This window comes from Oncorhynchus tshawytscha, linkage group LG33 (genome assembly GCF_018296145.1).
Source record: "Oncorhynchus tshawytscha isolate Ot180627B linkage group LG33, Otsh_v2.0, whole genome shotgun sequence".
Taxonomy (NCBI): Eukaryota; Metazoa; Chordata; class Actinopteri; order Salmoniformes; family Salmonidae; genus Oncorhynchus; species Oncorhynchus tshawytscha.
Window position 1 is genome coordinate 5,412,508 of NC_056461.1, and position 27,707 is coordinate 5,440,214.

The 27,707-nt window shown below is 43.8% G+C and overlaps 1 protein-coding gene across 3 annotated transcripts in view; it reads left to right on the forward strand.

Annotated features, from left to right (window-relative positions):
• LOC112231485 (netrin receptor UNC5D) overlaps nt 1-27,415 on the forward strand; it is a 305,190-nt gene extending 277,775 nt beyond the window's left edge. For all 3 annotated transcript variants that reach the window (XM_042311423.1, XM_042311424.1, XM_042311425.1), the window contains 4 exons: nt 9,127-9,276; nt 20,067-20,231; nt 20,553-20,731; nt 24,742-27,415. In XM_042311423.1, coding sequence (XP_042167357.1) covers nt 9,127-9,276; nt 20,067-20,231; nt 20,553-20,731; nt 24,742-24,985 — 738 coding nt within the window. In that variant the 3' untranslated portion in view covers nt 24,986-27,415. The remainder of the gene's footprint in view (nt 1-9,126; nt 9,277-20,066; nt 20,232-20,552; nt 20,732-24,741) is intronic.
• The last annotated feature ends 292 nt before the right edge of the window (nt 27,416-27,707 follow it).

Here is a 27,707-nt window from a genome sequence, read left to right on the forward strand (position 1 = left end):
TCAGGACCATTTCAAACATCCCAAATAAAAGTGTGTTGCTAGTGATCAGTCTGGGGTGGCTACTTGGCTGACTAACTACCTAACTGATTGGCTGACTGCTTGAGTGACTGACTGACTGACTGACTGGCTGACGGATGGATGGATGGATGGATATATTGACCGACTCCCTATCACACTAGTTTAGGCTGAGAGTAATCTGTGAGAGGACAAGATGTCAGTAACCCTTGACTAACAGCTAGCCTGCAGTAATAGGTTCCAACTGACAGGAAGTACTATGCAAAGGTTATACTGTACACAGGACAGCTTGCTAGAAGGCTGTGTGTGTGTGTGTGTGTGTGTGTGTGTGTGTGTGTGTGTGTGTGTGTGTGTGTGTGTGTGTGTGTGTGTGCATCTGTCATCACGCCTCCACATTGTTACTTTCTTTCTTCCGTCAGATTTTCACGCGGAGATGAGAGAGAGAATAACGCAAAATACACCAAATAATGCATGCAGAGCAGATTTAGGCCAACCCGCTAATTATGTACAACCACGTAAAAGGAAGCTATTCCCAAACCTTCCATAACAAAGCCATCACCTACAGAGAGATGAACCTGGAGAAGAGTCCCCTTAGCAAGCTGGTCCTGGGGCTCTGATCACAAACACAAACAGACCCCACAGAGCCCCAGGACAGAAACACAATTAGACCCAACCAAATCATGAGAAAAAACTGAGCAAACTAGAATGCTGTTTGGCCCTAAACAGAGAGTAGACTGTGGCAGAATACCTGACCACTGTGACTGACCCAAACTTAAGGAAAGGTTTGACTGTGTACAGACTCAGTGAGCATTGCTATTGAGAAAGGCCGCCGTAGGCAGACCTGGCTCTCAAGAGAAGACAGGCTATGTGTACACTGCCCACAAAATGAAGTGGAAACTGAGATGCACTTCCTAATCTCCTGCCAAATGTATGACCATATTAGAGACACATATTTTCCTCAGATTACACAGATCCACAAAGAACATCGAGAACAAACAAACCAAATCTACTGGGTGAAATACCATAGTGTGCCATCACAGCAGCAAGATTTGTGACCTGTTGCCACAAGAAAAGGGCAACCAGTGAAGAACAAACACTATTGTAAATACAACCCATATTTATTTTCCTTTTGTACTTTAACTATTTGCACATCGTTACAACACTGTATATATATTAGAGAGAGAGAGAGAGAGAGAGAGAGAGAGAGAGAGAGAGAGAGAGAGAGAGAGAGAGAGAGAGAGAGAGAGAGAGAGAGAGAGAGAGAGAGAGAGAGAGAGAGAGAGAGAGAGAGAGAGAGACAGAGAGAGAGAGAGAGAGACAGAGAGAGAGAGAGAGAGAGAGAGAGAGAGAGAGAGAGAGATTTAAATACTCTTTATTGGGTCTGGGGGCCCACCACACAATAAATACTCATACAAAACCACAGTTACACATCAATTAAAAACACAACTCCAATTCCTCCTCCACAGTAACTATACACAACAGCCTCTGTATACCCCATATACTCAAAAACAGATCGATATTGTTGACAAGTTTGTAATAGGCAAACTCAATCCTTAGTCTCGCTGCCAACATTCCCTCCAGCATTCCCACCACATCCACAGACCCCTGTCCCCGAATGCTGTTTTTCGGGTCTTCCATATTGCTAATTTTGCTGCCCCTAACACAAAATTAAGCAACACAACTACACCCTTTTGACTGAACCTGTACTTTGGCCCAAATATATACAGTTGGGAAGAGAAAACCTCTCCCAACGTTGAGAACCAATCAGTGATCAGTTCAATCATCCCAACCAACCTGGGACACAATAAAAACAGATGTGCCAGAGATTCAGACCCAGCACAGAATGGACACCCCTCCCCAACAGTAGGATCCAGGTGTACCAGATGCATATTGGTGGCTATAGCTCCATGTATTATCCTCCATTGGAGGTCAGCTGTCCTCTTATCAATAGGCAGTTTATATAATGATCGCCAACAGCCTTTTGGAGAGGCACCTGGACCAAGCACATCCGCCCACCTCGTCGATTTTACCCCTTCCAGGGAAGAGGCATGGGACACCTTTACACATATTCTGTACATGGCCTTCTTTCCCACCTCCTTGAACTCCCCCAGCTCCGGGGTATCGAAGGAAAGCAGCGTCCCCACGTCCTCTTCAAATGCCCCCATCGCAGCACTAACAATCAGTGCAGGGAACACATAATCCAGACCCTCCTTCCACCGATCAGAATTGGAAGTGTCAGTCACATACCGCAGATGAAGCACTGGCAAGGAATCGCAGACCTCATCGACGACCTTCCTCAGTAGACGAGATGATCGGATCCCCGCTCTTTCTCCCAGCTCCTCCAATCTGCTCCTGCTCTGCATCAGATGACCCAGCTTGGTACACCCCACACCTAACAGGCATGAACGTAGGCTAGCTGAACCCAGAACACGGGACTGGATGGCAGTGTTGTGAAAAAGAGGCTCTTCAAAAAGCCACATCCCTGGTGGCGTGCAGGCCTTACGGGACTTGACAAATACTCTCCAAGCCTGCATAACAGACTCATAAAATGGAGTCAGGCCAGTCAAATCACCTCCTTCCAGCTTTAAGAGGAAAAGATGCTTGTCGAAGCCCAAACAGCCCGCTCTCCTGATCAATATGTAGGCTGTTTCGACCCAGCTAGAACAGTCTCTGTACAACAATCTCTGGGCTGCTTGGAGCCTGAAAGCCGTGATCCTAGAGGAAATGTCCACCAGGCCTTGCCCACCCTCGTGCAGTGGCAGGTACAGGGCTGCAGCTTTAATCCAGTGTTGCCCAGACCAGAAGAAATTGACAAGGGTCCTCTGAAGCTCTTGTATCAGACCCTTTGGTGGCTGTAAAATCATTAGTCTGTGCCACAGGGTAGAAGCAGCAAGATTATTAGCTACCAGGACCCGTCCCCTATAAGACAGCTGGGGCAACACCCATTTCCACCTTGACAGTCTGGCACACACTTTCTCCACTACACCCTCCCAGTTCTTTTTTTGAAAGACATCGGAGCCTAGAAAAACCCCCAAAGTCTTCATTCCATCTCTGCCCCACTGAAGCCCCCTGGTAACCATGGAGTAGACCCCATCTGAAGCTGACCTGCCCACAGCGCTTCACTCTTTCCCCAATTGACTTTAGCTGAGGAGGCCCCCTCATACACCTTTAAAGCGTTTGAGAGAACCTTAACATCCTCACCCCTGTAATAAAAACTATCACGTCATCTGCATACGCAGACAGTGCTATCGTGGGACCCTTCGTTACACCTGGCACAAAGAAACCAGTAAGCTTCGCTCTTAAAAAACAAAGCATTGGTTCAATCGCCAGACTATATAACTGCCCTGAAATTGGGCATCCCTGCCTGATGCCCCTTTCGACAGGGATGGGGCAACTTAAACCACCACCCACCTTCACCATACACGAGGCTCCAGCATACAGTAAATTCACCCAAGACAGAAAAACATCCCCAAACCCAAAGGCTTTCATTATTTTAAACAAGTACTGGTGGTCCACACGATCAAAAGCCTTCTCCTGATCCAACGAAAGTAAACCCACATTTACATCAGACAGTTTACAAATGTCTAAAACATCTCTTATCAGAAACAAGTTGTCAACAATAGAGCGATCAGGTACACAGTAGGACTGGTCCTTGTGGATCAACAACCCCAGATACTCTTTCAACCTGTTTGAGAGACATTTAGAAACAATTTTATATTCTGCGCACAGCAAAGCAACAGGTCTCCAATTTTTTATGAGAGCCAAATCCCCCTTTTTTGGCAACAGTGAAAGCACTGCACGTTGACAGGATACAGGAAGAGAACCCTCATGAAAAGATTCACACATCACTTCATAAAAGTCCTCCCCAATAGACCCCCAAAAGTGCTTATAAAACTCAGATGGTAACCCATCGATGCCAGGGGCTCGGCCTGTTGAGAGCTGCATAACTGCTGTGGACAGCTCCTGCAGTGTAATGTCAGCGTCCAATGCGACTCTCTGCTCAGGTCCCAATTTAGGAAGACCATGTAACAACTGTTCAGTACACAGAGTCACAATCCTCCGCCTTATAAAGGGACGAGTAGAAATCCACGGCATGTTGACGCATTTCAATATCATTCGTGGTCACCTTCCCATCAGGGAGACGAAGGCAGACCATCTGTTTACGTTGAAATGTCGACTTTCCTAGGTTAAAAAAAAAAGCACTAGGAGCATCCATATCCTTGAGGGAAGCGAAACGAGACCTAATCAAGGCACCCTTCACTCTTTCATGCAGAAACGACCTCAGTTCATGTCTCTTGTCCTGTAAGTTCATGACTAGTCCAGGGTCATTCTGAGTGAGCAGCTTCAATTCAATAGATTTGATGTCCTGTTCAAGGGCCTTGATAGTCTCTTTAAATTCAGTTTGAGACAGAGCAGTATACTGTTGACAAAAAACTCGTATTTGGGCCTTCCCAACCTCCCACCATTGTCTCAAGGACTCAAAATTCCCTTTTATACCCCTCCATTTTTCCCAAAACAACAAAAACCTGTCACAAAACATGACATCATGTAACAATTTAACATTAAAATACCAGTAAGGTGATGACCTTCGTGGACAGGACAAGTGAATATCAACAGTAACCATATGATGATCAGAGAAACCCACAGGAGTAATGGCACACTTTCCAACCCTACTACAGTATTGCTCAGATACATACAACCTGTCTAACCGTGCTGCACTGACACGACCTTCATTAATTTTTAGCCATGTGTACTGCCTAACTTTGGCATTCCTTACTCTCCACACATCAGAAAGCTCAAACTCAGTTAATAGGCCAGACAGGCAAGTGGCTGACCGCAGGTGAGGTTCTTCAGCGGTGCGATCAACAGTAAAATCCACTGTACAGTTCCAGTCACCCCCTAAAACCATACACCCCTCTTGGTCACACTGTCTTAACATTTCCTTTAGTTGATCAAATACAGCAATACGCTCTGTACCCTCATTAGGAGCATAAACATTCAAAAAAACAAACAAAAACCCCATAACATCCACCTTGACCAATAAAACCCGACCCTTGACAATCTCTGTTGTAGATACCACAGTCACTCCTAAGCCTGAGGAAAACAATATTGCCACCCCAGCACTGAAATTAGTACCATGACTGAGTACATGCTGCCCCTCCCACCACATACCCCAGTCAACCTCATTTTCCTCATCGCTATGTGTCTCCTGTAGGAAAACTACATTAAGCCTTTTCTGTTTTATTACTTCTAATACCCAAGCCCTCTTATTCCTGTCCCTTCCCCCATTCATATTGAGAGAACCTACCCTTAGTACCTCCATGTAGAAAAGAGAAAAGAAAAGCAGAAGAAACCACAGAGAAACCAACGAAAAAAAGACACCCTATGAAGCATGATCATCGTCATTATTTTTTTCTTCTCTTAACCTGAACACGTTTCCCACCACCTTTTGCTGCTGCAACAGCAGTAATAAATTTCCTCAAGCGAAACCGCTTCTTCTCACTCAGCTGGTCTAACCCCACCGTCTTCTGTAACATCACAGCTGACCTCACAAACTTATCAACATCAAAATAATCTGCCAATTTGACAGATTTCCCAAAAGTCTGATCCAGAAACTCATTTACCTCCTCTAGATCATAAACTGAGTCCGCACCAGCAGCTGTCATATCTAAAGAGATATCCATATCCTTCTCTTGATCCTCCTCAGCTGAGAACACAGACAACTGTCTCCCCTCTACCACATCCCTTTCAACACTCTCCACTTGCACCTCATCACTCGTACCAGGCATCTCCTCCACTATCTGGGAGACTAGCCCCACCTGAACATCACTACTCATAGTGGGCATCTTCTCCACTAACTGAGAGCCTAGCTCCACATGAACCCCAGCACTCGTAGTGGGCATCTCCTCCACTACCTGGGAGCTTAGCTCCACATGAAAACCCTCCTGTACTTCATTACTCGTAGTGGGCATCTCCTCCACTACCTGGGAGCTTAGCTCCACATGAAAACCCTCCTGTACTTCATTACTCGTAGTGGGCATCTCCTCCACGACCTGGGAGCTTAGCTCCACATGCAAACCCTCCTGTACCTCATTTCTCGTAGTGGGCAACTCCTCCACTACCTGGGAGCCTAGCTCTACATGAACCCCAGCACTCGTAGTGGGCATCTCCTCCACTCCCTGGGAGCCTAGCTCCACATGAACCCCCTCCTTTACCCCAGCACTCATACTGGGCACCTGCTCACCAGTCTGAGGAACTGGCTCTTCAGATACATCCTTACCTTCTACAACAATACTTTTCTGTAGCATAACATTTCCTTCTAATACAAGTTGCAACCCCGTGCCCTCAACACGGATAACTTGTTCCTCAGCAACAGGTGCTTGTGGCTGCTCTACCGCTGTCGGTCCACCTCTCCCTACATCAGTGGGCCCAGGCGTTACGATGACCACCTGTGCCCCTCCCTCTGCCTTCTCCCTTTTCGGGCAAGCATGTCGCTTATGACCAACATCCCCACACTCAAAACACCGTTGACTACCCGTACTAGCATAAGCCATATACAATCTATTGTCATACTTGATTTTAAACGATAACTCTAAAGTCTGCTCCGGTGAGTCCAAAATGACATTACCTGTTTCAACGCCGGGTGTTTGCAACCCAACGGGACAACCTTAATTGAACTGGCGAACTTCCCAAAGCGCAATAACTCACGCTCCAATAGCTCATTAGGAATAAACGGTGGTACATTTGAAATCGTTACCCTTGTTGACGGAGAAAAAAGCGGCGTAACTTGAATAAACATTCCTTTAAGAAGTACACCATGCTCAACCATCCGATCAACTAGACACTCTTCTTTAAGAAATACCACCACAGCTTTATTCATCCGGGATGCATACGCAATATTCTCATAGCCTACCTTCTCTCCTACGGCGACCAGAAACTCCTCCACCGTGACAGCAGCTTCAGTAACACACCTAAAGCCATGCCGAAGTGACAGGGACGGCATCCCCATTCGGGCTGCCATCCCCGCCAAAATCAGGGTAATTTCGATACGAAAACAAAATACTTAATTCTACCACAACAAAAATAATAACGTTAATCATGCATCAACAAAAAAAAAAAATGCCACCAAGAAATAGCAAACCGAAAGAAAGTTGTGAATATCTAACTCTCCACACCTGGCAAGGGAGCACACACATTACAGAAAGTGGGTGGATAAAGAGATAGTTAGGGAGAGAGTGTGGATAAAGAGATAGTTAGGGAGAGAGTGTGTGTGTGTGTGCATTCTCTCTTTAGTTCTCTAAAGAGATGATGTATGGATCGTATTCGATGAAGAGTATCTACTGCCTTGTCACACAAACTCATTTCAATCACGCTCTCATTCTCTCTCATATCGACACCCATTATCCTCTTTCTGCCTCGTTCACACAAAAAGACAAACACACACACACCTACACACACACACACACACACCTCTGACAGCAGCCAGTTGCTTTAAATCTGTGTGTTATTCTCCAGAGAGGTTGTGATTTGACAGATCTTGGCTCATTGGAGCAGATTCAGTTATGGACGCATCAGTCAGAGGGGAGCCTTGCCTGGTGAATAGAGAGAAATTGCATTTGGGGAACCCACCAACCAATTTTCTCTGTCTCTGTCACTCTGCCCTTTTTATTTGTCCTGTTTTGTTTTGGTGGGTTTTTGGGCTTCATACGACGAATGATTTCCCTTGTGATGCCCAGCAGGGTTGCGATTTTTCCATTTCCTAAACTCGGTCCTGGGTACCCCAAGGGGTGCACGTTTTTGGTTTTTGCCTTAGCACTACACAGCTGATTCAAATAATCAAAGCTTAATCGTGAGTTGATTATTTGAATCAGCTGTGTAGTGCTAGGGCAAAAACCAAAATGTGCACCCCTTGGGGTCCTCAGGACCGAGTTTGGGAAACACAGACAGACAGACACACACAAAGACACACACACACTCCCTAATGCTCCCGGTCTCCCTAGAGAATCACACAACAATACCCACGGATGAGAACCCAAAAAGCGTGAAATCACCAAAGTCCTTTCATCAATAGGAAATGCTATTCTGGAAGATTAGGCTTGATTTCTGTCTCTTTGTGTGGCTTCTCATGTGATGTCAATGAATTCAACTGAAACAGCATTTTAGGGGAATTGTGCTGCCCGATCTTATTTATTGGACGTTTTGATGCCAGGATTTGTTTATTTGTTTCATTGTGTGTTTGGGAGGTTTCATTCTACACGTGACATGATTATGGAATTCTTTCTAAATGAAGAAAAATGCCATTTAAGCAATTATTCCACTTGCTTTCTCTTGCAAAGGGGGCTAACTGAATACCTAATCTGCCCCTGAGCTGTTTAATGCAACTGGTTAGAGCTGTTTAGATATTCAGGGGGAGTTAGTTGTTCAGAACTAGGGTTACAAGGGAGGGTATATTACTGGAAACTTTTTAAGTTTACCAGTAAACTAACAGAATTTCGTATCTTTCAAGGTTGTTATGTAATCTGTCACAATACATCTTGTGGCCCTTTTGGGGACTTCACATTATCCCAGGTGTCTCTGGTCCTCCGTGTGGCCTTATCACATGTTAAATATATGAAATAATTAAATAAGATGATTTAAAAATAAAACATAGAATGACAAAGCTGTAAAACATTTCCCTAAATATAAACCATCAACTTAGGGAATACCATTGGTATTTAATGAGTGTTTCAGCATGAAATATCCTTTAGATTTATTTACACACTTTTATTTACACACTATGTATTTGTTGTCAATGTTTTGGCGGCAAACTGTTGGCAGTTGTGAAAAAAAGTCCATATTTGGATGAGTTGCAGAGGTAATTGTTGATCCCCCTAGGGCGGCAGGGTAGCATAGTGGTTAGAGAGTTGGACTAGTAACCGGAAGGTTGCAAGTTCAAACCCCCGACCTGACAAGGTACAAATCTGTCTTTCTGCCCCTGAACAGGCAGTTAACCCACTGTTCCTAGGCCGTCATTGATAATAAGAATTTGTTCTTAACTGACTTGCCTAGTTAAATAAAGGTAAAATAAAAAATATACATATTTTGACAATAAAAATAAAATCTCCCTATCAGGAAGTGGCGTCGGCCGAGCGGGTGAGGGGTGGTTGTCTCCTGGAGGAGCCCAAGACGCTGCTGTTCAGGGGAAACTCCCTTAGCCTGCAGCTTTCCATCCAGGACGTCCCCCAGTTCCTCTGGAGCATCAAGCCTTTCACCACCTGCCAGGTAGGGGATGGAGGAATGTGTCGGGGGGGTGTGTGAGAGGGAGTGTGGGTGTGCATGGAACCCAATCATTACAGAAATCTCCCTTCCACCACAATCCCTTCATCAGAGCCATTTCCTCCATCAACCATCCCTTCTTCCTCCTCTGTGGTCACAACAAAGAGCAGGGACAGCAGCAGGGGACCAAAACTATATCCCCCCACAAACACACACACATAACATATTAATTGACTGGCTGTCTGTTTGTCATTGAAACTACACAGTATGTATTAACTGAATTGACTTTGAATAATGGAATGTTAACATGCAAGTCATTTAAGACTGGCCACCTCCAATTCAGTTTTCTAATGGATACACAAACACAACCCCAAGAGGCTGCTGCCCTTCAATGATTAGCTGAAGTCTTTTAGTGGCTAAAGTGATCATTGGTCTGGTCTTAACCTGTTGCTTTGAGCAATCCCGTATCCGGGAGCGTAATTATAGCCTCAAGCTCATTACCATAACGCAACGTTAACTATTCATGAAAATCGCAAATGAAATGAAATAAATATATTGGCTCACAAGCTTAGCCTTTTGTTAACAACACTGTCATCTCAGATTTTCAAAATATGCTTTTCAACCATAGCTACACAAGCATTTGTGTAAGAGTATTGATAGCCTAGCATAGCATTGAGCCTAGCATTGTAGCCTAGCATTCAGCAGGCAACATTTTCACAAAAACAAGAAAAGCATTCAAATAAAATCATTTACCTTTGAAGAACTTCGGATGTTTTCAATGAGGAGACTCTCAGTTAGATAGCAAATGTTCAGTTTTTCCAAAAAGATTATTTGTGTAGGAGAAATCGCTCCGTTTTGTTCATCACGTTTGGCTAAGAAAAAAAAACGAAAATGCAGTCATTACAACGCCAAACTTTTTTCTAAATTAACTCCATAATATCGACAGAAACATGGCAAACGTTGTTTAGAATCAATCCTCAAGGTGTTTTTCACATATCTATTCGATGATAAGTCATTCGTGGCAGTTTGGTTTCTCCTCTGAAGCAAATGGTAAAATACACGCAGCTGGAGATTACGCAATAATTGCAACGGAGGACACCAACCGGAGCACCTGGTAAATGAAGTCTCTTATGGTCAATCTTCCAATGATATGCCTACAAATACGTCACAATGCTGCAGACACCTTGGGGAAACGACAGAAAGTGTAGGCTCATTCCTTGCGCATTCACAGCCATATAAGGAGACATTGGAACAAAGCGCATTCAAAATCTGGGGCATTTCCTGTTTGAAATTTCATCTTGGTTTCGCCTGTAGCATCAGTTCTGTGGCACTCACAGATAATATCTTTGCAGATTTGGAAACGTCAGTGTTTTCTTTCCAAAACTGTCAATTATATGCATAGTCGAGCATCTTTTCGTGACAAAATATCTTGTTTAACACAGGAACGTTTTTTTATCCATAAATTAAAAGAGCGCCCCCTATATCCAAGAAGTTAAAAGCCCAGTGCAGACATTGCCGTGATTTTCCTGTGTTTTGTATATATTTCCACACTATGAGGTTGGAATAATACTGTGATAATGCCCTTTTAGTGTAAGAGCTGTTTGAAGAGACCGCCTGAAATTTCAAGCTGTAAATTAGTTAATAGACCAATAAGAAATAGAGTTCCAGACCTCTCTGCCAATAACAGCTCATTTTCAGTTTTCCCTTCACCACTCAGACCACTCCTAGACAGTCCTATAAAATTCTTTCTTAAGAAATCACTCTTTGCTAGGAAGCTGTTTTTGGACCTTTTAACTAGTAGTTAAACTAGTAGTTAAAAGGTGAAATATAGGAAAGAGGGCAATGCAATTAGCTTGCATTCAGACATAGTGTTTAGCAAATCAAATCTTGTCATCCTGGACCTGTATTCAAAATGTGCTTCAGAGTAGAAGCTGAGGCACATGCTGATGTAGGATCAGGTCCCCATCTGTTCATGTAATCGTATTAATTAGGATCTAAAAGGCCAAATGAATTCTATATCACTAGTCCTAATCTGAGACTATTTGTGAATACGGGCCCAGAGCTAGATTAGGTCTATAGTTTAGGGCTGTCCCCGACTACAAACAGTCTTGGTCAACCGAGAGTTGTCTGTTCTTTCGACCAATCGATTGGTAGACATTTTTAAACATGTATTTTTCAATATATAGACCGATCCTACAGTATGTTTTAACAAATCAACTATTGGTAGGCTACTGAGCTTGTCTGATCCTTTAAGCACTGCGATTAAAAATGAAGACACAAAATACTAAAGAGGGAGCCAGAGATCGATATAATTAAATGGTAAATGTACTACTGGTGATACTGGTGTGCCATCCCACGGCCTCGGCAATGGATTAGTCCACTCAGTCAGGCATGAATCAGACGGGTGTCTCGTGTACCATATTTTTTCATATATATATTTCCAACCCCTGCTCAACAACAAAAAATATTGGTCGACCAACAGCCTTTCGACCAAACAATCGACCAGTTGTCTATTTAATATGTGACCGACCGCCTTGATTCAGTCTTATGTAGCAAAATTTGAAATGGTGTTTTTTACATTGGATAAAAGCAGGGACACAGAGCTACAAAATGGTATATCATGTATTGCATTTGAGGAACAATGGGAAAGTAATTTTGCTTTGAAAGTTGATAAACTTGTAACCTCACTTTTGAGAAAATGGCCTTTGAATGTTTTGGTACCTACTGGAGAGCTCTTCTTTATCTACACCCATTCAGTATTGTTCACAGCCTCTTAAACTTTAGCCCCACCCATCTCTTTAAGGTTGATCTGAGCGTTCTGTCCTAACAATAGCAGTCACGCACCCAAGCTAACTGGCTAACTTTGGCTAGCTTGCTAGCTACTTCCAGACACAAATGAGAGAACAGCTCACTGACCATTTTTACTTGCCATAGCAGAGCTAGTTAGGCTGTTAATATTAGTTCGTGCTAGTTTGACCACCAGAGGGTATCTTTGAGAAGCATTTGATAGCCTAAAATATTGCTATACTAGAGAATTGAAAAGTTTTTTTAAGAACATAGTATATGGGATTGCTTATACGAAATGTAGCTTAATTCATTTGATCCATATTATGGTGTTTCTATTCCAAGAAAAACAACAAATGAAACCCTCAGGGTTTCCGTTAGGATGGAACGGAAAATATGGCGCTGTACAACGTGATGGTCAGGAGTAGGCTACAGTACTAAGAGCATAACATTTCCATACCCTAATTGTAGTCTAACCGATACCCAAACGGAGATTCAGTGAAAATACACATCTCATTGATTTATCAAGACCAGTCCCCCGGCTTGTCTCAGAGCAGTGCTGTCTTGACCTCTGAATGATGTCTCTTCCATTAATTTTGAATTAGTATTTTCCAGTAAACAACTATTTGTTTACCTTCACTAGCTTACTTTGTTCCAATATTTCTGTCATTCAGTGATATTTATTCCCATTATTCCCAATTATTTATGGATCCATAAGGAAATTAACATCTGCATTTTGAAAGAATACTTTTATAATTATTTTATTAACGATAGCATAAAGATGCTGATGAAGAAATACAGTACTGTACAGTATATGCTTTATCTGACATTTTACGGTTGCTTGAGGTCACCCACACATACTTTAACATTTGGATAATAAAGCATTTAAAACATTTTAAAGATAGATGTCGCCTGCATTTGTTTACTAGGCCACTAGTTTGCAGACAGAGTTCAGTGTGTCAAATCGGAGGGCATGCTGTCCGGTCCTCTGGCAGTCTCTATGGGGGTGCCACAGGGCTCAATTCTCGGGCCGACTCTTTTCTCTGTATATATCAATGATGTTGCTCTTGCTGCAGGCGATTCCCTGAACCACCTCTACGCCAACGACACCATTCTGTATACTTCCGGCCCGTCCTTGGACACTGTGCTATCTAACCTCCAAACGAGCTTCAATGCCATACAACACTCCTTCCGTGGCCTCCAACTGCTCTTAAACGCTAGTAAAACCAAATGCATGCTTTTCAACCGTTCGCTGCCTGCACCCGCACGCCCGACTAGCATCACCACCCTGGATGGTTCCGACCTAGAATATGTAGACATCTATAAGTACCTAAGTGTCTGGCTAGACTGTAAACTCTCCTTCCAGACTCATATCAACATCTCCAATCTAAAATCAAATCTAGAGTCGGCTTTCTATTCCGCAACAAAGCCTCCTTCACTCACGCCGCCAAACTTACCCTAGTAAAACTGACTATCCTACCGATCCTCGACTTCGGCGATGTCATCTACAAAATAGCTTCCAATACTCTACTGGATGCAAACTGGATGCAGTTTATCACAGTGCCATCCATTTTGTTACCAAAGCACCTTATACCACCCACCACTGCGACCTGTATGCTCTAGTCGGCTGGCCCTCACTACATATTCGTCGCCAGACCCACTGGCTCCAGGTCATCTACAAGTCCATGCTAGGTAAAGCTCTGCCTTATCTCAATTCACTGGTCACGATGGAAACACCCACCCGTAGCACACGCTCCAGCAGGTGTATCTCACTGATCATCCCTAAAGCCAACACCTCATTTGGCCGCCTTTCGTTCCAGTTCTCTGCTGCCTGTGACTGGAACGAATTGCAAAAATCACTGAAGTTGGAGACTTTTATCTCCCTCACCAACTTCAAACATCTGCTATCTGAGCAGCTAACCGATCGCTGCAGCTGTACATAGTCTATCGGTAAATAGCCCACCCAATTTTACCTACCTCTTCCCCATACTGTTTATATTTATTTACTTTTCTGTTCTTTTCCACACCAATATCTCTACCTGTACATGACCATCTGATCATTTATCACTCCAGTGTTAATCTGCAAAATTGTAATTATTCGCCTACCTCCTCATGCCTTTTGCACACAACGTATATAGACTCTCTTTATGTTCTACTGTGTTATTGACTTGTTAATTGTTTACTCCATGTGTAACTCTGTGTTGTTGTCTGTTCACACTGCTATGCTTTATCTTGGCCAGGTTGCAGTTGCAAATGAGAACCTGTTCTCAACTAGCCTACCTGGTTAAATAAAGGTGAAATAAATAAATAAATAAAAATATATATGCAGTCTGACAAGTAAACAGCCTACAGTACATACTATTGTAAAGATGGTAAAATACTTATTTCCTTACATAAGGGAGAGCAGATCATGTCCAGACTTTCTCGGGGATCTCAAGTACTCATTAACTCTGTCTTTAATGCTTTTTGGGGTGCATCAGTCATGGACAGAAACTTCTTACACACAGTATTAATGATGAACACCCGGAGGTTCACTGGTAAGCCACATTTGCCTCAGGATCCATCCCAGTTGGTATTCTGTGTCCACATGTGGTATCACTCTTCAGTTACACATCCTTGGAATAGCAGGACAGCATAACAGCCCTTGCAGAGCCTGGTGAGCATTTGGTCAAGTTCTGTTGTCAGAAGAGGAATGGAAATGTTAGGGTGAACCGACAACCTGATGAACCCGCCATGTTGACTGCCTGTCGGAGGTGGAGTTCCAGAGCTCACAGGTGTGCCTGGCATGTATTGTGACTCCATCTCATTCCTCGCCCTCTTCAAAGCGTCATCCTACACCTGACTCTTCGCCATAAGCTCCTGACTCTCTGCTAATACTGCCTGGCTCTGGAACAATGCATCAGCTGTCACCCGTATCTCTGCCAAAGTATCTATTGTCATGCTAATAGCCCATAATGGCACTGTACAACATGACTGGTCGGGAGTAGGCTACAGTACTACAGTAAGAGCAAAATATTCCTAACATTTCCACACCCTAATTGTTGTCCAAGATTATCTTCGAATAAAATACCTTAGTGTAACAACAGTTTTAGTAAGTAATACTGTCGAGAAGTAATAAAAAATATGTGTGCGCATGCAGGACAGAGGATTCGCAATTCTTAGACTATTGTGCTAAATTCAATCACCTTCATCCTCATCATTCAGTTCATTGAAATTCAATTTTGAAGTTGTGCACAATTATCAGTTTCTATTTGGTTTATGTTACCCATTCATTGTCAGTTAGCATAATCAGTGCTCTAACTCCCACTTGTGCTGGTCTGGAGCAATGAAGTAGTGACGCAGGGTATTGTACTAAACTACAAATTACCTGCAGTATAAACTTTTAGTTGAGCTACCACTGTATTTAACCAACCGGGTTCAATGTTAGCTAGCTAACATTAGGCTATAACCAGCAAAGCAAATGGCTCTGAAATACGAATAATAAGATCATACTGTAACGGCCGTTGGTGGAAGAAGGTGAGGACCAAAGCGCAGCGTGTTCGAAACTGAACACTAACATGCAAAACAACAAAGAGACAACTGAAACCGCTCCGTCAGGTGCAACACACACTAAACAGAAATTAACTACCCACACCACACTGGTGGAAAAAGGCTACCTAAGTATGGTTCTCAATCAGAGACAACGATAGACAGCTGCTGATTGAGAAGCACACCCGGCCAAACCACACAGAAATCCAAAACATAGAAAATGAACATAGAATGCCCACCCTAGTCACACCCTAGCCTAACCAAAATAGAGAATAAAAACCTCTCTATTGCCAGGGTGTGACAGTACCCCGCCCCCCAAAGGTGCGTACTCCAGGCCGCAAAACCTGACTCTAAAGGGGAGGGTCCGGGTGGGCCTTCTTTACGGCGGCGGCTCTGGTGCTGGACGTGGACCCCGCTCCACCTTAGGCTTGGCTCATTTAGGTGGTGCCTCTGGAGTGGGAACCCTCGCAGCGGGCCCCGGACAGGCGGGCGACTCTGACAGCGCCGGACAGGCGGGAGACTCTGGCAGCGCAGACAGGCGGGACACTCTGGCAGCGCCGGACAGGCGGGACACTCTGGCAGCGCCGGACAGGCGGGACACTCTGGAGGGAGGAGACGGAGAGACAGCCTGGTCCTTGGAGGAGGCACAGGATAGACCGGGCCGTGGAGGTGCACTGGAGGTCTTGAACTAAGGGCCTGCACAACCCGTCCTGGCTGGATGGTGATTTTAGCAGACACATGGGAAACAGTGTGCAGCGCTGACGCAGGAGATCCTGGCCCGAGGAGACGGACTGGAGGTGTGGAGAGCAGGGCTGGCACCATCCGTCCAGGCTGGATCCTCACCCTAGCCCGGCAGATGCGGGGACCTGAGATGTAGTGCACCGGGCAAAGAACGCGTACTGGAGACACCGTGCGCTCCACCGCATAACACCGTGCCTGACCAGTACGATGCCCGCCATGGTAAGCACGTATTGGAGAACTGTAGCGCCGAGCTGGCACAGGATGTGCAGGGCTAGGGAGGCGCACAGGAGGCCTGGTGCGTGGGGCTGGCACAGTTTTCACCAGACGGCTAGCACGCACCTCAGGACGAGTATGGAGAGCTGACTCAGGTGACATCAAATCCCGGACACGCTGCGTCGGGCGGATGTCGTGCCTCATGCACCAACACAGCAACTCCCTCATTACTCTCTCCTCCAATCTCCCCATTAACATCTAGTAACTCCCCATCCCGGGTCCGGGAGCGTAATCATCAACTGACACTAATTAGCATAATGCAACGGACATAAATATTCCTCGAAAATATTCCTGTTCATGAAATTCACAAGTGAAATATATTGAAACACAGCTTAGCCTTTTTTTTATCACCCTGTCATCTCAGATTTTCAAAATATGCTTTACAGCCAAAGCTAGACAAGCATTTGTGTAAGTTTATCGATAGCCTAGCTAGCAGCAGGTAACTTGGTCACGGAAATCAGAAAAGCAATCAAATTAAATAGTTTACCTTTGATGAGCTTCGGATGTTTTCACTTACCAGACTCCCAGTTAGATAGCCAATGTTCATTTTTTTCAAAAATATTATTTTTCTAGGCGAAATAGCTCCGTTTGTTCTTCACGTTTGGCTGAGAAATCGACCGGAAATTACGGTCACGAAAACGCAGAAAAATATTCCAAATTAGCTCCATAATATCGACAGAAACATGGCAAACGTTGTTTTTCAAATATCTATTCGATAATATATCCACCGGGACAATTGGTTTTTCAGTAGGACCGATTGGAAAAATGGCTACCTCTGTATTTTACGCGAGAATCACTCTGAGAGCATCAGGTGACCACTTACACAATGTAGCCGCTTACGGGTGTTCTTCAACATAAATGCGTTAAACTACGTCACAATGCTGTAGACACCTTGGGGAATACATAGAAAAAGTAATCTGGTTGATAGCCCATTCACTGCTCAATAGGGACGCATTGGAACGCAGCGCTTTCAAAACATGAGGCACTTCCGGATTGGATTTTTCTCAGGCTTTCGCCTGCAAAAGTTCTGTTATACTCACAGACAATATTTTTACAGTTTTGGAAACTTTAGAGTGTTTTCTATCCTAACTGTCAATTATATGCATATTCTAGCATCTTGTCCTGACAAAATATCCCGTTTACTATGGGAATGTTATTTTTCCAAAAATGAAAATACTGCCCCCTAGTCACAAAAGGTTTTAACTGTCATTCTTCAATTCCACTGATTTCAAAACTTGATCCTCCATAAAGTGGAGAGCAGATCTACAACACAATATTTTTTTTAAAGAAGCCAGATTAGACAGGATTACCTTTACATACATTGACCAGCTCAAATAGACAGAAGCCTTCTATATGGCAGACCTATCCGAACTCATCTCTCAGCATGTCCAACCCACTCATTATCTCTGCCAATCATGGCAGGTGACAAGGTTGCTTCTTTTTTTGTAGCTAAACCAACTACTGTAGGCTCATAATTTAACAATTGTATTCATATTTACAGATGGCATACCAATGAGTTATTAAGGCACATGAAAGTTCACATGTTCCAGAAGGTATTTCTGGCCCCCCCAAAAATAGTTTCAAAACAAAAGTTTACATTTAAATGGCTCTCCTGTGAAGTAGTGACCCACGACATACGCCTAGTCTCCTGAAACAAGTCACATATGTTGATCTCTCTTTCACTTTTTCTCGCGCTCGCTCTCTCTCTCAATTCAATTCAAGAGCTTTATTGGCATGGGAAACATAGGTTAACATTGCCAAAGCAAGTGAAGTAGATAATAAACAAAGTGAAATGAACAGTAAACATTACATTCACAGAAGTTCCAAAAGAATAACGACATTTCAAATGCCATTATGTGTATATATACAGTGTTGTAACAATGTTTAAATAGTGAAAGTACAAAAAGGAAAATAATAAAAAATAATTTGTTGTTCGCTGGTTGTCCTTTTCTTGTGGCAACACTGTGGTATTTCACCCAGTAGATACGGGAGTTTATCAAAATTGGGTTTGTTCTCAATGTTCTTTGTGGATCTGGTCATACATTTGGCAGGAGGTTAGGAAGTGCAGCTCAGTTTCCACCTCATTTTGTGGGCCGTGTGCACATAGCCTGTCTTCCCTTAAGAGCCAGTAGGTGATGGCTTTGTTAAGGAAGGTTTGGGAATCGCTTCCTTTTAGGTGGTTGTAGAATTTTACCGAGTCTCAATTTGGTGTTTGTCCCATTTTGTGAATTATTGGTTGGTGAGCGGATCCCAGGCCTCACAACCACAAAGGGCAATGGGTTCTATAACTGATTAAAGTATTTTTTAGCCAGATCCTAATTGGTATGTCGAATTTGATGTTAGTGTTGATAGCATAAAAGGCCCTTCTTGCCTTGTCTCTCAGCTCGTTCACAGCTTTGTGGAAGCAGCACCTAGATCTTCTGCACAGATTCTGACAGACCTGGGCCCTGACAGTAAAACTCAGCAAGACAAAAAATAATGGTGTTCCAAAAAGGTCCAGTCACTAGGACCCCAAATACAAATTCCATTTAGACACCGTTGCAAACAAAAAACTATACATACCTCAGCCTAAACATCAGCGCCACAGGATACCTGTGGCGCTGATGTCCTAGCAATTGGACCTTTTTTGGAACACCATTATTTTTGTCTTGCTGAGTTTTACTGTCAGGGCCCAGGTCTGTCAGAATCTGTGCAGAAGATCTAGGTGCTGCTGTAGGCCCTCCTTATTTGGGGACAGAAGCACCAGATCATCAGCAAACAGTAGACATTTGACTTCAGATTTTAATAGGGTGAGGCCGGGTGCTGCAGACTGTTCTAATGGCGTCGCCAATTAGTTGATATATATGTTGAAGGTGGGCGGGCTTAAGCTGCATCCCTGTCTCACCCCACGGCCCTGCGGAAAGACATTTTTTTTGTGCCTATTTTTGTGTTCATGGATTTTATAATGTCCTATGTTTTTCCCCCAACACCACTTTCCATCAATGTGTATAGCAGACCCTCATACCAAATTGAGTCAAAGACTTTGCCTTTGTTTTGATTTGTTTATTTGTCATTTAGGGTTGCAGGGTGAATATGTGGTCTGTCATACGGTAATTTGGTAAAAAGCCAATTTGACATTTGCTCAGTACATTGTTTTCACTGAGGAAATGTAAGAGTCTGCTGTTAATGATAATGCAGAGGACTTTCCCAAGGTTGCTGTTGACGCATATTGACGGTAGTTATTGGTGTTAGATTTGTCTCCACTTTTGTGGATTGGGGTGATCAGCCCTTGGTTCCACATATTGGGGAAGATGCCAAAGCTGGGGATGATGTTAAAGAGTTTAAGTATAGCCAATTGGAATTTGTTGTCTGTATATCTTATAATTTCATTGAGGATACCATCAATACCACATGCCTTTTTGGGTTCTCACTCTCTCTTCTCTCTACCCCCTGCCCTTCCTCTCTCTCTCTCTGTCTCTCTCTTCCTCCAGGAGTTCTCATTCTCTCAGGTGTGGGCTAGTAACCAGCACCCCCTTCAGTGTGCCTTCTCATTGGAGCGTTACAGCCCCGCCTCCTCCCAGCTGTCCTGTAAGATCAGTGTGCGCCAGGTCAAAGGTCAGGAGCAAATCCTCCAGGTCTACACCTCCGTAGTCGAGGTAAGGGGAGGAGTGTGTGTGGGAGGAAGAGTGTGTGTGTGTGCACGTGTGGCCCTGTGTGTGTGTGTGTGTGTGTGTGTGTGTGTGTGTGTGTGTGTGTAAACCCCAAATGGAGGTGATGCTGTTATACTAATAGGCTTTCTCATTAGAGTGAATGTCTCTGGATTTGACTGAAGAGCTTTTCTTAATGAAGCTCTCAGGGGGCTCTTGACTTGTATATTGCATCGGTTTAACTCTTTGAAGCCACATAATCCGCTGTTATCTGTGGAAATGCATTGAATTATGAAATAAAACATATCCTGTAATGGTTTCTTCCTCCAGAGTGAAAAGGAGGTAGTCCCCTTCTTCACTCAGTCAGACTGTACCATCACATCACAGATGGGGTCCAGGGCTTTCAAGATCCCACTTTCCATCCGCCAGAGGATCTGTGCCACCTTCGACACAGCCAACGCCAAGGGCAAGGACTGGCAGCTGCTTGCACAGAAACTCTGCATAGACAGGTGAGGTACCATTAGCATGCACTTGCTCACACACACACACACACACACACACACACACGCTCATACACTCATACATACACACACACACACATTCACACACAGAAACGCCTTCTGGTACTATAAACAAAGAAACCCTGCTCCCCATCCTTAAATTCTAGTCCAACTGTTATACTGGCAATGTTCATCATGTTTAAATTTGACTAGCAGCAGTCTTGAGTACCACCCGTTTAAGTCCATTTAATTTAGGTAGTCTAATAAATTATATTGATTAATAATGACTACACGCTACAGAAATGTGTATAACGTCTACTTTGTTTGCTCTATTGGCTTGGTCAATATGACTCATCATGAAATGACATAATTACAGAAAATGTCAATCTTGACTGATTCAAACTCTGTCTACCAATTGTCCCCATGGCTGTGCCCAGTTCATTTGCATACGGGTTGGTTTTTAGTCTGAACCTTCACCACCAAGGGAAAGGGGGAAACCTAGTCCGTACAACTGAATGCATTCAACTTCATTTTGATGCCAATCCTTATCTGCTATCACCAAGCAGCCCTACCAGAGACCAGGCCACAGGCACACAGGGACAAGAGGAATACCTATGTGAGAATGCTGTTCATCGACTACAGCTCGGCATTTAACACCATAGTACCCTCCAAGCTCGTCATCAAGCTCGAGACCATGGGTCTCGACCCCACCCTGTGCAACTGGGTACTGGACTTCCTGACGGGCCGCCCCCAGGTGGTGAGTGTAGGCAACAACATCTCCACCCCGCTGATCCTCAACACTGGGGCCCCACAAGGGTGCGTTCTGAGCCCTCTCCTGTACTCCCTGTTCACCCACGACTGCGTGGCCACGCACGCCTCCAACTCAATCATCAAGTTTGCGGACGACACAACAGTGGTAGGCTTGATTACCGACAACGACGAGACGGCCTACAGGGAGGAGGTAAGGGCCCTCGGAGTGTGGTGTCAGGAAAATAACCTCACACTCAACGTCAACAAAACTAAAGAGATGATTGTGGACTTCAGGAAACAGCAGAGGGAACACCCCCCTATCCACATCGATGGAACAGTAGTGGAGAGGGTAGCAAGTTTTAAGTTCCTCGGCATACACATCACAGACAAACTGAATTGGTCCACCCACACAGACAGCATTGTGAAGAAGGCGCAGCAGCGCCTCTTCAACCTCAGGAGGCTGAAGAAATTCGGCTTGTCACCAAAAGCACTCACAAACTTCTACAGATGCACAATCGAGAGCATCCTGGCAGGCTGTATCACCGCCTGGTACGGCAACTGCTCCGCCCACAACCGTAAGGCTCTCCAGAGGGTAGTGAGGTCTGCACAACGCATCACCGGGGGCAAACTACCTGCCCTCCAGGACACCTCCAGGACACCTACACCACCCGATGTTACAGGAAGGCCATAAAGATCATCAAGGACAACAACCACCCGAGCCACTGCCTGTTCACCCCGCTATCACCCAGAAGGCGAGGTCAGTACAGGTGCCTCAAAGCTGGGACCGAGAGACTGAAAAACAGCTTCTATCTCAAGGCCATCAGACTGTTAAACAGCCACCACTAACATTGAGTGGCTGCTGCCAACACACTGACTCAACTCCAGCCACTTTTTAATAATGGGAATTGATGGGAAATGATGTAAAATATATCACTAGCCACTTTAAACAATGCTACCTAATATAATGTTACGTACCCTACATTATTCATCTCATATGTATACGTATATACTGTACTCTATCATCTACTGCATCTTTATGTAATACATGTATCACTAGCCACTTTAACTATGCCACTTTGTTTACATACTCATCTCATATGTATATACTGTACTCGATACCATCTACTGTATCTTGCCTATGCCGCTCTGTACCATCACTCATTCATATATCTTTATGTACATATTCTTTATCCCCTTACACTTGTGTGTATAAGACAGTAGTTTTGCAATTGTTAGTTAGATTACTTGTTGGTTATTACTGCATTGTCGGAAATAGAAGCACAAGCATTTCGCTACACTCGCATTAACATCTGCTAACCATGTGTATGTGACAAATAAAATTTGATCTGATTTGACATGGCTGATCTCATTATATCTGTACACACACACGCACACACACATACATCGACTGAGAGACATACTCACACTGAGAGACATACTCACACTGAGACACATACATACATTTGGGTGAACTGCAGGAAGGTCTCAGGCCACCAGTTGCTCAGGCTGGAGCTGTAAGAGAGAAATCGAGAGAACAAGTTTATAATTTGCTGATAATATTATGAGGACATTTTTTTGTGTTTTGCGGGTACTATTTAATGAAGCTGCCAGTTGAGGACTTGTGAGGCGTCTGTTTCTCAAACTAGACAATCTAATGTACTTGTCCTCTTGCTCAGTTGTGCACAGGGGCCTCCCATTCCTCTTTCTGGTTAGGGACAGTTTGCGCTGTTCTGTGAAGGGAGTAGTACACAGCACTGTACGAGATCTTCAGTTTCTTGGCAATGTCTCACATGGAATAGCCTTAATTTCTCAGAACAAGAATAGACTGACGAGTTTCAGAAGACATTCCTTTGTTTCTGGCCATGTTGAGCCTGTAATCGAACCCACAAATGCTGATGCTCCAGATACTCAACTAGTCTAAAGGCCAGTTTTATTGCTTCTTTAATCAGTTTTCAGCTGTGTTAACATAATTGCAAAAGGGTTTTCTAATGATCAATTAGCGTTTTAAAATGATAAACTTGGATTAGCTAACACAACATGCCATTGGGACACAGGAGTGATGGTTGCTGATAATGGACCTCCGTACGCCTATGTAGATATTCCATAAAAAATCTGCAGTTTCCGGCTACAATAGTCATTTACAACATTAACAATGTCTACATTGTATTTCGGTTCAATTTGATATTTTAATGGACAAAAAAAATTGCTTTTCTTTCAAAAACAAGGACATTTCTAAGTGACCCCAAACATTTGACCGGTAGTGTATGTCCCTCTCTCCCCCTTTCATTCCCTCCATCTCCTGTAGAAGTATTTCTGGGATATCTGCCAGAGCTTTATTTGCTTAGGATGTTGGGGATTTTAGCGGTTCGATATTGGGTGATCTCTATTCCCCCAGCAGAAGAAGAAACAGTCAATAATAGATGGCTCATTTTTTAGCCATCTTGGCTGTGTTTACCAGGTAGCCCTATTCTGATCTTTATGTCACTAATTGGTATTTTTACCAATGCGATCAGATGTTTTGACCATAATTGGGCTGTCTGTATGAACATAGTCCTGGTGTCTTGTTTCCACATAGCCTACCCTTTCCACCATTACTCTCTCTCTCCCTTTATCTCCTTGTCCTGCAACCCCCTCCCTCACCTCTCTCTGATCTTCCATCTATCTTTTAGGAGTGTGGAAAGGGGGGGTTTACTGAGTAGAAGGGTGACGTAAGCTGCGTGACATAAACCAGAAAACTGTGCTGGTAAACAACATGAGGCATTTCGGGAATGGGAAAAGGATTTGGGGAGTATTTTCTAACCAGTGGAAGCCGTCAGCATTATTTAATGAGAATGTCTCTACCTTGTTAAGCATTTATGCTATTATATATCTGGGTGTGTGGGAGCATCATCACCACACCTGGGAGAGAGAGAGAGAGAGAGAGAATCTACTGTGATGAAACAGTGCCCTCTGGTGAATGTGAGTTTTAACAACAGCTATGCTGAATTTGATATTCAGGATAATAATATAAGAGATGCAATATACTTGTATTTGTTTCCTTCTTCCTTTTCATCATCCACTCATTTTTCCCCTTATACTTCTTGTCCAGTGTCTCCCAAACCTCTTCCTGAGTAACCGCAGCTAGTACCTCTTGTTGGATCTATTCCAGTACAAGCATATCTGAATCATCTGGTCAACTACTCATCAAGCCCCTGTATTCGATATGAACAGTGTCCTCTCTATCTCTGTTTCTCTGCCCCTCCTCCCACTTCCCTCTCCCCTCCCTCTAGGAACCTGTGTTACTTTGCGCGTCAGGAGAGCCCATCGGCGGTGATCCTCAGCCTGTGGGAGGCCCAGAACCAGGACACAGGGGACCTGGACTCTCTGGCCAGCGCTCTGGAGGAGATCGGCAAGGTCCACTCCACCCACTCCACCTCCAATAGGACCAGCACGCAGACCACCACAGGGACCACCACAAGGACCACCGCTACCCTGGGCTGCAGCACTGAGGAGCTGGACGCTGAGTTCACCTAACCAGGGGAGGGATGAACGGATGAACTGGAGCCCCAGTAAAGGATCACAAGGCTGGGAATGAACTAGCCTAAACAGGGGAGGAATGGCTGGACCCTTACAGTGGAGGAGGTCATACAGAAGACTCCAGTCAGGGGAGGATTGGACAGAGAGCAGACATGACTAAGTACTACAGGGGAACTAATTAACTACTTTAACTAAAGTCAGACCACCAGGCTGAATGGAGGGGTAAGAGGGACAAGATGATAGGAGAACAAGAGATGCTGGAGGAGAAGGGTATAAGGGTGAGAATGAAAAGGGGTGAGGGGGACAATGGTTTGAGAGGGGAGGGGTGAAGACCAGGGATAGGGGTGCAAAAAGAGATGGGGATAAGGGACAGGGGACAAGGGATAGTGGTGCAAGAGGAGAAGAGGTGCAAGGGAGAGAGGGAGAAGGGGACAAGCAAGCAGTGTAGTGGGTTCTAGAGGTCTGAAGGTCCTGCCACGAGAGGGCAGCTACTGTTGTTTAGGTAGAAACAGATGGAACTAATTACAGTAACCTAGGGACTACTCCACAACAGAGTCAAAAAGTGAACCACAACTGAACCACAAACCAACAAGTGGCACACTTTCTAACCTGGACTAATAAGCCCCGCCCCTCTAGTCATTCCCCTCAATAGCAAGAATTATTTGTGTGACGTGAATATGTTGTTGTTTATTTTATATTTATAATATCTATTTTCTTGTGTCGGCCTACTGTGGAACCAGAGAGAAACAAGCTCTATCTGGGTATTGTTGACAACATGTTGTGAAAAACAGTCAGTATTGACGTCTGCCATATGATGTCACAAACATTTGGGTTACCCATACCTAGGGTTACCCATACACACACACACGAGCATACTACTTAGAATGAAGGAATGTATTTGGGCATACATTCAGAGTGCAATGTATTGGGGCATACATTCAGAGTGGTGTGCTTTGTGGTATATGCTGATATTGGGACGCAGACAATATGTCATTTTACTGAATGGCACTGAAAAAGTTCTGGTGTCACACTAAAGCAGTGACATTAATTAACATATGGCTATCTGCAGATGAATGAAGGAGAATGTATGAGGGATGGTCGAAACATCCCAGGCTGTCACATGGGTAAGATCAACACCCACACACAAACAAGCAGAATGGCACTTTCCTATCAGGTGGATATTTTTTACCTAAATGTATTGGTCAGAAAATGAATTGAAGTGATTAGAGTATTTACGTGTGCTGTTAACCCTTAAACTCCCACTCCAGTGGTGCCGTAGGCCAAGTCAGGCTAACTAACTAACCCTTAGCCTACTACCAGGAAACACAAACCCAAATATTATTCAACTTCAAAAAGTTGCCCACCCACATACACACACAAAATAGGTCAAAATAAAAAAAGGTAAACTGTGAGAAACAGTGTGTAGAACTGTCATGGTGTTGTTTCATGGAATTTACAGTGTTTTTACATGCTAGTACCTAACTATAGTAAGCTGTCCAGTCTCCTCTACCTAAAGTGTGGGAGACACCAGGCACGTGGCAGAGGTGCTCCCAACGTTGTTACAGCATTTAAACCCATCACACATGATAGCAGGAGCTGCAGCTTGGAGATGATGAACTCACACACACTGAACTGATCTGAAATACACACACACACACACTCTGGGCACATGCATACACAGTTCTCCAATGTAGTGAGAGGTGCATGCCTAACTGAATATCTGGAAGGCAGACGGAAAGAGCTATCTATAGATATCAGTTTGTGGGTGCATGTGTGCGCACCTGGACGTGTGTTTGTGTGTCATGAATTTGAAGATCTGGCTTTGTCCCTTTGGAGAATCCAGCCTAGTGCTAGTATTTGAGTTCAGTCTGATGTGTGTATCTCTCACAAGCTACTGTCTTTAGATCGGTATTCCTTTGGAGAAAAATTAAGAAACAGTACTGATTTGAGTAAAACGATATCTATGTCAGACGTACTGAGACATTAGTCTGACAATTTATCGCTTTTATTTTGAGCTGCTGTTTTTACATAATCTGCCCTTCCTTATTAGGAAGAAATCTAAGAGATCCTTCCTAGTTCTCATACTGCAATTATTATATTTTTGGTTAGAGTAAAACGTAACTATTAAAAATAGTTGAATGATGATTTTATGCTGAAAATATTATTATGCATACAGTGAGAGGCATTTATAATTAAATTAAGCCATGATCGTTCTTTATACATACTCTATAATCACATTTGATTGGCTTAGCTATGTTTTACAATGCTATACATTTTCAATGTTAAGCAGGTGAATAGTACGATGATTATTATGCTGCTTATCACTGTTTGATGTGTATTTTTGCTGATTTATGTTCTTTTTTTTCTTCCTCAACATGATTTGCAAATGTATATACTCTATCATGTTTTGAAATAAATATGCAGTGAAATTCACCTGTTTTCTTTGTTCTGAAAATGACATTGTAATTAACCTGGATTAACCTGATCCTGGCCGGGATCCAATCAACATTGTGCCTTCTAGAGGTAATTTTCGCTTGAGCCATTTGCCGTGTTTACCATCAATGCAATCTCCTTTTAAGCATTGTCGGCTGTCAAGTGCACTGCTCCATAACATGCCTTGGATTGAATACTGGCCTTAGGTTTATTACAACAACTAGGGTGTCCACCCACTCTGCCCAGATTAGGTGAAAACGTGCTTTGGTGATGAAATGTCACTTCT